The 12,411-nt window shown below is 36.3% G+C and overlaps 1 protein-coding gene and 1 long non-coding RNA gene across 2 annotated transcripts; both read left to right on the top strand.

Annotated features, from left to right (window-relative positions):
- Positions 1–736: 736 nt before the first annotated feature.
- On the top strand, positions 737–10,552 carry LOC129413738 (uncharacterized). The gene is made up of 11 exons (XM_073867560.1): positions 737–1,145; positions 5,682–5,843; positions 6,099–6,263; positions 6,806–6,952; positions 7,243–8,286; positions 8,377–8,511; positions 9,171–9,265; positions 9,343–9,396; positions 9,624–10,014; positions 10,128–10,244; positions 10,455–10,552. The coding sequence occupies exons 1-11, from the start codon at positions 1,010–1,012 to the stop codon at positions 10,550–10,552; spliced, it is 2,544 nt and encodes an 847-aa protein (XP_073723661.1). The 5' UTR covers positions 737–1,009.
- A 328-nt stretch (positions 10,553–10,880) lies between these two features.
- LOC141363920 (uncharacterized) lies at positions 10,881–11,841 on the top strand. Its single transcript, XR_012369577.1, has 2 exons — positions 10,881–10,980; positions 11,070–11,841. It is a non-coding gene; the product is annotated as an uncharacterized lncRNA (long non-coding RNA).
- Positions 11,842–12,411: the final 570 nt, after the last annotated feature.

Here is a 12,411-nt window from a genome sequence, read left to right as displayed (position 1 = left end):
TTTAATCGTTGTGTCTTTTTTAAGGGAATGTACGTGTTTATTTGCAAATGTACTTATAAGATTTTTTCCACACTTCTTTATATTTAGATTAGTTGGTTTGCATAGAACCTGTGCCAGGTGTATTAGCGATATGAAGTCTGGTGAACATCACTGCAAAAAGACGGAATTTAAAATGAACCGTTATATATAATAGTGACAGTAGAATATTTCTTGCTTGTGTCCCACAAAAATTGTCCTGCAACAGCAAAGACTATGCTTTATTGCAACATGTGGTCAACCTAGATTGAGCAAAATTAACATGTAGAAACAATGTGGCATTAAAGTACAATACACCTTTATATTGCATTGAAAGGAACAGTACAGCCTGTAGAAAACAAAATAATTAATACAACTTTGAGAGCTAGGACTTTTGATCAAGCTCATATTTTTTATTTATAAAGAAAATTTTGTGGTATTTTTGTTTTTGCTTTGGTAAAGGAAATAATAATTATGAAATGCATAAAATATAAGTTTAACTTTCATGTATTTTGATTTGTGTATGTAAGTTTTCACAGCATAAGTATTAACCAAATACTGATTAATATTATTGTCCTTAATCAGTCCATATGTAATGTCCTTTTAGGAAAAAATTGGAAAAAAATGTAATGGTGAAAACAGTTATAAATATCCATACATAGTTGTTCAATATTAACACAATGATATGATAAATGTACAAAAAAATATATATATATGTGTGTGTGTGTAATAATGTTCTGTTGTCATGTTGTCATAGAGACAAGTCCTTAGAATCCCCAGTGTGCGTTCTATGGAATGTGTGACGTCACCGACCATATAAAAAGGCTCGCTCTTGCATATTCTGTTCACTAGTGATTCTCTGAGCGCAAGCTAAGATTACCACTGGCTCTCCCGACTTTACAAGTCAATTTCAAACGATTTACCTCAAGTCTGTTCAAGCAACTTGTCAAGCAACACCTGACTGTTGTCGAATAGACTTATAGACATTTACATCATGTCTAACCTAAGGGATCTCGAGACCGGCCGCGGTGCAGATGTTCGACGGAAGTTGAACACATCTGCACCTGCAGCGGATCGAAAAACCTTTGCCCTACCGGGGGCTGTACCGGAAGATGAGTGGAGCTTTGGAGGTCAGTAAATATTTAGCCGTTTCTCCATCAGAAGGCTGCAGCCAACGGAGGTCGCATATGCAAGCTGCATACGTCGTCAAGTTTGGTTTAAGTTAACTGAGCATTACATTCACAAGTCTTAAGCTTATTACAACAATTTACGATTAACTAAGAATAATAGTCAACTTTATAATTGTTATTCTGCAATAAGACAGCGTTGATGACGTATGCGGCCTATAAATGCGACCTCCGAAGGGAAACGGCCTTCAACTAATTAACCTTTTGGTCCGCACGGTCACATATTTATCACATTTCGGGTTTGTCATCGTCAGCTCATTTAACTCGTGTTAGAGAAAAACACATGCAAAATTAAATGGAAATTAAGTTTAGTAGCTTTATTTTAATGGCGAGTGAGTAACTTACTTTAATATGCTAACGCTATACGGACGGACGTTTTGCTATCTGGCTGGTATGTATTTTTTATTATTACTGTGAATTGTTGGTGGAATTAAAGACCCGTATTAGCATGAGACGTTTTGTTGTAGTTGATTTAATACGTGTTTTATTGTTTATGTGAGGCGAATGTCTGTTTCTTTATACGGCCCTGCCGCCATCATATCACTTAGGAAATTAACCATGGTTTTTACTACAGTTAAAACAAAAACATGGTCACTGTAGTGTAGTGTAATCAAAACACACAAAAAAAACATTTTCAAAACACTTTTACCACAGTAAAACCATGGTTAATTTTCGTAAGGGATGGCCGAGGTGAGGTAACTCTTTCAAGTTTAGAAACCGAAGCTACTGAATTCAATATTGATATCTGAATTATTTAGTCAATGTCATAATAAGGTAAAACATGGCGTTTTATAATGTTAGGTTTGTTATTATGTCTAATTTGTTGTGTTATAAACAAAACAGTGTGTGATTTCTCTTTAGACTCGTCGCGCGCGCACTTGGGCAAGTGCTGTTGTCTAGTAACGGTTTCTCTCAGACGCGATAAGCATATTCATTTGTCAAATTGCTTCCATTATGTTTTATCAATATGTTATTTAAAGCGTGTTGTGCGTTGTTGTGATATATGAGCATTTTAGCTGTAGCAGCACGTGTGATAGAGTAAGTAGCTAATAATATATGGGATCGGTGGTAAGAAGATTAAATGACGTAACCATAGCCTTGGTTTGGTGAATTGCTATTTTGAAGGGAGGAGGGCACGGGGCAAAAAAACGGAATGCACGAACTGTTTTTACTACTAATTTGCACGACGTGTCGTTTTATGTCAGCATGCATTCAGTTCATTCTTTGATGGGTCTGCGTAGCCCTTCATGAAGTCAAACACACTTTAATAAATCTCACTCATAACCGTGAGAAGATGAATGACTTTCTTCTTTTATCACACCACACGTATATTTAACTCACGAAGTTTGAGTGCCATCTAGTGGTGCATTAATGTAAGTACATTACAGCGTGTAAACATAAACAAACTCCTTTCAACAAACGTAACTTCCGGTAAACTTCAAAGAATCAATAACAAGATACTTTTAGAGCAGTTTATTTGTGCTAACAAGTAAAATAAACAACAAGTAGATAACTTTAGATCAAATCATAGATAAAGCCTATCAAAACCCTCCTGAAAAATCCAGCAAAGACCAGCATAACCTGGTAGCTGGTTTTAGCTGGTTGAAGGTGGCAGCAGCTGGTCCTCTCAGACTGGCAAAGCTGGTCAAGTTGGTGGATAAGCTGGTGTTCCAGCATGACCAGCTAATTCCAGTTAGACCAGCTTAAAAAGTGACCAAAACACAGCTAGACCAGCTTGCAATACCAGCTAAAACCAAGCTGGAAGACCAGCTAAAACCTGCTCACCAGCTTAGCTGGACTTTTGTAGTGAAACTACACTAAGCTAATGTTACTGTGTAAAATGTGTACTATATAATGTATACAATGTTAACTACGGATAACTATGAGGGGCCACGCTGCTAGAAAATCATGCTTCACTTATGAATTCATATATAAAAGCATGCATACACACATATAAACATATACATGTATACCATTGGATGTTTAAGCAAATACCTATAATACACGTGTGCATACTTATGTGAAATTCATACAAATACATCTTAGGTTAGTAATGCATACATATACACTTGTGAATAACTTGCACATGCAAACTTGATCCATGCATACACCTATAAACACTCGCATATACATACAAAGTTTCAGTTAAAAAGGAAATTATTTCAGTATAAATGGAAGACATTTCTGTATAAACTGAAGTCTTGATGGAGGGGAGGAGCTAAGATGACCACAGATACCATGAAGCAAGCGTGTGCACCACTAATATTTGATGTAAACTTGCAGTAATTAACAAAAATCTAAGCCTTATTCGACAGCAACACTAATTGAACTATTTGACCCTATGCATTTGCTATAAAGACCGCAAACAGACAACACTCACATTTCACACTGTTATAAGAAACCTTTAACTTACTTCTGATGGAAAAGCTCAGATGTTTTTTATTTGGTTTTTTTTTAGACAAAAAATAAGTTTGTCACTAAATAAAATACCCGAAACCGTGATACATACCGAACCATGCGAAATGTGAACCGTTCCACCCCATAACACACACACACATATATATATGTGTATATATATATATGTGTGTGTGTGTGTGTGTGTGTGTGTGTGTGTGTATATATATATATATATATATATATATATATATATATATATATATATATATATATATATATATATATATATATATATATATATATATATATATATATAAATCAAAACATTCGTGATAATAATTTTTCCTGGAATCGTGCAGCCCTAATATATATATATATATATATATATATATATATATATATATATATATATATATATATATATATATATATATATATATATATATATATATATATATATATATTAGGGCTGCACGATTCCAGGAAAAAATATTATCACGATTGTTTTGCTCAAACTTTTGATCACGATTAGAAATCATCTCGAAGTGAAGAACTTCTATTCACTTCAGTATTTTTATTACACTTTACAGCCATGTAATATTAGGCTATATATATTTATTATAAAATATTTTATTGTTTTGTAATATTCATAGCTCCCATTCTCTTTTTAAAAGATTTAAAAATTATTCAGCAAAATTCTGCAAAGATTTTGCAAAAGAAATCAGCAGAAATAGCGAAAAAAAACTCTTACAGCAATTAAAGCAGTTCAGTTTTGTTTTTACTGTCAAAATAATTTAATATCTTTTATTTCTTACATTTTAGAGCATTTTGTGTTTGTTAAATTAAGGTTTTTGATGATGACCAAACGGTTTGCAGCCGACTGCAAGTTAACGACATGTTTGATCAGTTGTGCCTCTCAAATTAACACTTCACTTGCCTAAAATAACATTTATATAAAATATATATTTTCAGCATATAACAATGTTTGTTTAAATATTTATTATCAACACAGATTATTTTTAAAAAGCGGAGGCAGGCTGCTTTGCTGCTCGCAGTCGTAACGGAGTGCAGAACAATAATGAAAAGGGCTATACAATCAAAACAAAACGAAATAAACATGACACGAAATAAACATGCAGGTTGCCTTACCTTACACATTCACTATGCATCAATTAAAATGTAATGCTTTAACACAGAACATGGCTATTCGTGTATCCAACAGTTAGGTTAAACTAAAAAAGAAGTCCAATCTCAAACAAGAAAAAAATACACAGCATTCTTACATGACTACAGAAAGAAGTATTTTATAGATTGTGTCTTAGATAATGTGTGCATAGATTATGTGCAGTATTTAAGGTTTTAATCAAGTCCTCCATTTATATTTTCCCCTGTGCTGCGGGCAGAGACGCTAAACACCTTTGCAACAGGTACCTTGTGAATGTATGTGTGTGCGTAGCGGACTTGTGCGATAGGTGACACGTTTTTCTTTAACAATCATCAATGGCTCGACGTTTCTTTTAATTGAATTGAAAAATATAAAAGACGAAGAAGCCTAAAAAAGCCCGAAGCCTGCCTGCGTATTGACTGTGATGTTAAAATTGGCCCGAAACCTGACCAGAGGGGCGTAAATGGCTGCAATGCAGGGCTCTAATATATTATGTATGTCGTGGATGATCGGGGTTTTTTATGGTTGCGACTTGTGTTTTTAGCTTTTCAAAATCTTGATATTTCACGTTTGTACGAAACAAAAGCACAGTTTGACAATGGCTCAACGTTTCTTTTAATTGAATTGTATGTATGTATATATATGTATGTATGTATGTATGTATGTATATAGCTCTACAGACAATAGAATGAAGTTACTGTGTTCCTGTCTTAAGTGTAGCATAGCATCAGGGTGGCGTTTAGTATTTTTGGTGTTATTGTTTTTATTTTTCAATTAAATTTGTATTAAATTATGAAATTGTTCATGTGATGTTTTTTGAATTAAGTAAAATAGTTCACATAGTTTATTCAATTAATAGTAATAGTAATGTTTAAAAACATTGTTTATAATGTGTTCTTTGTGTCCGGTCTGTCCAGCTGATGGACAGAGTAACATCATGTCTTCATCAGCTCAAGGGCTCGTGACCAGCAGTGGGGAACGAGATGCTCAGCGGAGGTTGTGCGTCTCTGCCCCCGCAGTTCGTCACATGAGGTCTGTCCTTCCTAGGACAGTAAATAATGATGAGTGGGTCCCTGCAGGTAAGTCTCATACACTATTATAATGACACATTAAATATATATAATTTAAAACACTCATTCTATATATTTCTCCACATTTTACAATAAAAATAAACGCAGTAACAATGTGGAATAACACACATTGACACTAGCATATATTAAATATTATGTAATAGGTTTTGTAACATTTGTCAAAATACCACAATAACTATACCGTAACAATGTGTTAGATTTTAAAGAAGTTTATCATTTGTTCTTTGTGTCCGATCTGTCCAGCTGGTAGACAGACTAACATCAAGTCTACACCAGCTCAGGGGCAAGCAGTGACCCGCAGCGGTGTACGAGATGCTCAGCCGAGGTTGAGCGCCTCTACACCCGCAGCTCGTCACATGAGGTTTGTCCTTCCTGGGACAGTGGATAATGAGGAGTGGTTTCCTGCAGGTCAGTCTCTTACACCAGTGTTTCCCAATCCTGGTCCTCGATAAATATTTCATATATGCTATATATAGAATATTTCAAATATAGAATGAGTGTTTTAAAATTATACATATTTAATGTGTCATTATAATAGTGTAAGACAGTGGTTCCCAATCCTGGTCCTCGAGGCCCCCCTGACAGAAAGTTTTAGATGTCTCCTTATTTAAAACACCTGATTCAACTTATCAGCCTACTTCAAAAATGGTAAACATGTCTCCCTAACGAGCTGATGAGTTAAATCAGGTGTGTTAAAAAAGGAGACATCTAAAACTTTCTGTCAGGGGGCCTCGAGGACCAGGATTGGGAACCACTGTCTTACACTATTATAATGACACATTAAATATGTATAATTTTAAAACACTCATTCTATACTTAAAATATTCTATATATAGCATATATGAAATATTTATGTAATAGGTTTTATAATGTTTGTCACAAAAACTATATAGTAACAATGTGTTACATTTTAGAGTTTATAATGTCTTCTTTGTGTCCGATCTGTCCAGCTGTGTCTACACCAGCTCAGGGGCCAGCAGTGATCGGCAGCGGTGTACTAGATGCTCAACGGAGGTTGAGCGTCTCTACAACTGCAGCTGATCAAGAGAGCAGTGCCCCTTCAGGGGCTTTAGAGGAGGAGGAGAGAAGCGGACCAGGTCAGTTTATTACACCATTATAATGACACCCCAAATATGGTGGTAATATAAGATTTGTAATGGTAAGATTTGAATTGACAGATCTCTAATCAGAAATAGGGGTGGGACAAGACATCAATATACATTTTGTACACTGACATCGAAATATCGATATAATAAATTAATAAACAAGATCCTCTTCATTTATCTCCCAGTGTCATTACTTCAAGGATTTCCAAAAAACCCATATCGATCAGGCTCTAATCTGGTGATAACATCTCTTGTTCATCTTTTCTATTTTTGTCTTTCAGAACCAAAACCAAGTAGACGGAAGAGAAAGTCTATCCGTGCTTTCTTGCGCAGAACATTGCGAGCTATTAGAAAAGCTTGCTGTATCTGCGCAAATGAGGATGAAGTGGAGCCATTTGATCCTCAGGCAGGCCCATCCGGCCTGCTTTCAAGTGCCCGTAAAAAACAAGCTGATCTGCAGAAAGGTTCTGGTCTGAAGCAAACGGGTCAAGAACCACCCTATTGCCGGTCTGGTTCATCATCCTTGGATTTATCAGCTTTCCAAGAAGCAGCTGATCATGGTCCATTCGACCTTAGCCCATGTGCTCCGGCAGATCAGGCTGATTTTAAGTCGGGTATTTCTTACCTGCACCCAGTCCGTGAACAACACTGGCAGAATAGTCCCATCGGACTCGAGCCGGCGGGCTTGTTTTCCTTGGAGACATGCCAGCTCCAAGAAGAGGATGATCCTAAATGTGGTCCTTACGACCATGAGCTTCATGCTCAACCGGATCATGCTGATAGTCAGTCAGGTTCTTCTTACCTGCACCCAGCTCGTGAACAACACTGGCAGAATAGTCCCATCGGACTCGAGCCGGCGAGCTTGTTTTCCTTGGAGACATGCCAGCTCCAAGAAGAGGATGATCTTAAATGTGGTCCTTTCGACCATGAGCGCCATGCTCAACCGGATCATTCTGATAGTCAGTCAGGTTCTTCTTACCTGCACCCAGCTCGTGAACAACACTGGCAGAATAGTCCCATCGGACTCGAGCCGGCGAGCTTGTTTTCCTTGGAGAAATGCCAGCTCCAAGAAGAGGATGATCTTAAATGTGGTCCTTTCGACCATGAGCGCCATGCTCAACCGGATCATTCTGATAGTCAGTCAGGTTCTTCTTACCTGCACCCAGCTCGTGAGAAACACAGGCAGTATAGTCCCATCGGACTCGAGCCGGCGAGCTTTGTGGAACCAGACTATTGCCAGTCTGGTTCATCAGCCTTGGACCTAACAGCTTTTCAAGAAGCAGCTGATCTGTCAGGTTCATCTAGCCTCATAAGCAATAATGAGAGTGAGTATAATGTTATTATGTTCTGATTTGTATTGTCGGCTTTGTTTCCCTTGTTAACTGTTTCTCTTATTGATTCAAATCTGTGTCCAGTTTTGGTAATACATCCATTTACACACCAAGAAGTAGCTGATAGTCAATGTGGTCCATTCGACCAGGATCAGAGTGCTGAAGATCAAGATGATCCTCGGGAAGGTTCATCCAGCATGAAGTCAAGTGATGGTGAAAGTGAGTATAATGTTATTGTGTTCTGCTCTTTATTGTCTGCTTTAATTTTCTCCTTTGTCGACTGTACTTTATTGTTTCAAACCGTTGCCCAGTTATCGTAATAAGTGTGTTTATACGACAGATGTTTATGTAATACCTTCTCCCTGTATTCGGTATGTCGTGTTATTCAGATGGACTGAGTTCTCTTGATTCATCAGAATGACTCCTGAGCTTTTCTCTTTATCTTGTCCTGATTTACTTATTTAAAGAAATATTTAGGTTTTTAAAAATAGTTTCACTCTTACTTGATCCCAAACATCTTGTTTATTCTGCTAGTAGTTAAAGGCGGAGTCCATGATGTTTGAAAGCCAATGTTGATATTTGAAATCACCTTAACAAACACGCCCCTACCCCAATAGAATCTGGACCTTCTGTTGATAGACCCGCCCCACGCATAAGCAACCCGGCATTTGATTTGATTTGATTGGCTATAAGTGTGTTTTGGTAGTCGGCCCGTCTCCTTTTCCAAAGTGTTTTTCAAACATCGTGGACTCCGCCTTTAATTAGCATTGGATGTAATGAACAACTCTCCATTATCTATTTTATTATAAGCAGCACTGCTATTGGAGTTCATGTGAGACAAAACATTTCTTCTTAATTTTGTATTGTTTGTTTTTCAGGAGAAATGTCATTGCTATACGAAGTGGGAAATCAGATAGGAATCGGTTCCTTTGGGAAAGTGTTCGAGGGGATTCGCAAATCTGATGGCAAAAAGGTAGACCCACTTTTCATCAAACGTTTTGCCCAACTCTACATTATATATGACTTTCATATGATTATTTTCCCTTGTAGGTCGCCATCAAATACAGTAAGAAGATGCGTATGCAGAATGTCTATGCTGACATTGTAAGTTGCCAAGATTTAATATATTAAAAATACAATATACAATAATGTCCACAAGTTTGAGAGCAAAGATTCTGCACTATATTTAAGTTATTCACCAAACAGAGAATTTGTGACAATGACATGTAACACTTTTTAACAAAAACTGTAAATAAATTTATCAATAATGATAAAGAAATTGAACATCTTCCCTATATTCAGCTAACCTCTTTTTAATGCTTTGTTACTAGCCTGGATACTCCAAGCCTCTGTGTCTAGAAGTGGCTGCAAATGTACTACTGAAAATACCGGAGAAGAGCCCTCACATTGTGGAAATGTTGGATTGGTATGAAGAGGAAGATAAAAACGTCCTTATTATGGAGTTCCCACATCCCTGCACTAATCTCGAAGACTTTCTCGAGAAGAATGGAGAATGTCTGCCTGAGACCCAAGCACGGGATTTTATGCGCCAAGCACTGCTCGCATATAAACACTGCTTGGACCACGGCGTCTATCACTATGACTTCAAGCTGGACAACTTCCTGGTGAACACCGAGACAATGCAACTCAAATTAATCGATTTTGGAATCAGTATGATTGTCCCTCCTTGCGACCGTGGAGGCACAGAAGACAGCAATACAAGTAAGTTGTTTCCTGATAGCACACTACTGAGATAGATTGGATGCCATTGTACTATAACTTGATGGATGAGTTTTACTAATGAAATAATGTCTTGCCTCTTGTTTATGTTAAAGAGCGAGAATTTGCTACCTCGTACATGGTCTATATGTTGGGTGTTTTATTGTTCAAACTGTTGCATGGAGGCTCGATGGCAAGCAAAGATGCCGTTTACACCGCTACGATATCCGATGGTAAGAGAACCGCACTAACAACAAAATGCATTGTTTTACCCAAACAAAGCTTTTGAATGTTCATGAAGAATTCTCACCAATTGCAAGTTCCTAATTAGACATACTTCGCAATGTCAATTACTTATTAGTGTTTCTATTTTTGAGGCTTATACTAAACAGTTATTGAACCTAAATGTCTAATCATTGCTCTTATTACCTTTGTTAATACAGAGTGTCGAGACATGTTGGATCTGTGTCTGGAACGCAAGCCTGGCATTAACGCAACATTAGAAGATCTCTTCGATCACCCGTTTTTCAAGAAGGAATGAAGGTCAGTAGCAGCTCATCTTATTACAGAAATATTATAGGTCATTTTTCAAAGGAAACAAAACTAAAGTAGAATGCTAAATACAAAGTGCTTTACATTTCTTCATTTTGCAGATCCAGCTGTCTTTAAAGAGCATTAAGTGAGGCAGAAGTCTTTCATCTAAGTATTAATTGGGATGTTAGCTTCATGTCAGGATACCACTGTGGAGACGAGAAGTAAGTTTAATGTTTCTTTAATGACATAAAACACTCAGGAAACAGACGTTGCTTTGAACCGACAAACAGTAAGTAAGTAAAGTAATAACGTATTTTTTTTTCGTTCTTTCACAGGATTTCTGTGCAATACTCGGTGAAGTTCACTTCCGGTCATCGTTGACTCATCGGAGAAATGAGAAGCTTGCCACCAGCAAGTAGTCTCTAATGCTCAAAGGTATAAACACTGCCCTTAGACATCTAAACAGACATCTATCAGTACTTGACTATATAAGAGATTATATCAATAATCATTTGTCTTCATAGGACTCGGAGGATATATCCCATGTCATGGAGTTGACTGACCAATGGAAAGACAAACTAACCATCTTCATGCACGCCTCAAAAAGGCGAAAAACAGTCAACGTGATACCATGAAATCTGTCCGAGTCCAGAGGCGGAGCCAGACAGAGGGGTGTTTTTCTCCCAAGGGTTTTTCCCTCCTAGGACTTTTTTTATTTCCTCGGCTAAATGCCCGGGGTTTTTTTCTCCTAGGGGGTTTTTTAACCCGGGGAGGCAGCCTTCTTGGGCTTAACTTCGCTTCCTCTTCTAGACGTTACATTAGGAATACGCTCGCTTATAATGTTGAGTCATAGCAGCAACAAAAATTTAACTGCTTATACTATCGTGTATTATGTTTTGCTATCTGTCGCTTTCCTGTGCTTTTCACTGTTTCTATTAATGTAACGCTGCTTTGAAGCAATTAACTATTGTGAAAAGCGCTATATGAATAAAATTGAATTGAATTGAATAATTTACTTACCTTTCATTTATTATTATTATTATTATTATACATGATGGCTAAACACTATAAAACTATGTTTATACACTTTTTTTAGTTCTTGTTGTCAGTTATTTTATACATTAAAAAAAGTATTTTTTTAATTCTTATTACTGTAAAGCACTTTGGTAACTTGTATGTTTGTTTAAATTGTGCTGTATAAATAAAGTGGATTGGATAGTACTTAAAAAAAGATACCTTTTATTTAAAATGCATATTTTTATTAAATATAATAAACCAGCATAAATATGAAAAGCAGTTTTTTTGTTCTCTTTATTATCAACTTCATTCAATAAACAAGACATTTGTGACAAACAGTAAGAAAGTAAACTTTACAGTTTCACAGTAGAATCCATAAAGCCACACAGGAGTTTATGACGAATGGTATTTACGTCAGTGTCCAAAATTGCTTACTCATTTTTACTCTATGCAGGGCCGCTGTTGGTCAAATGGGTGCCCTAAGCAGACTTTTATTGTGGTGCTCTCTTTAGTTAAAAAAACAAAGTCACACACACTTTATTAAAAATTTATTAAAAATACTTTATTAAAAATGGTATTGTTATTATTTATAATTGTATTTTGACAGCATCACAAACTACAAATATGCAATTATATATTATAGCCTATATTTCTGCATCTGTACCTGTGTAGCTTAATTTAATGTGACGAAGCTAATCTTACATGTCAGTATAAATCCAAGCAATTTTTGGAAATTACAAAATGTCTTGAAAGTAATTTAAAAGTCAGCTTTCAGAAAACAGCAGATGTCTATTAACAAAAGTAAAAGTTGGTATGTATATGTCTCAGTAAAACAGGTGTTTGACTGAT

The sequence above is a fragment of the Misgurnus anguillicaudatus genome, chromosome 5 (genome assembly GCF_027580225.2).
Source record: "Misgurnus anguillicaudatus chromosome 5, ASM2758022v2, whole genome shotgun sequence".
NCBI lineage: Eukaryota > Metazoa > Chordata > Actinopteri > Cypriniformes > Cobitidae > Misgurnus > Misgurnus anguillicaudatus.
Note: the sequence above shows the minus strand (reverse complement) of the source record. Positions and strands in the feature narration are given on the sequence as shown.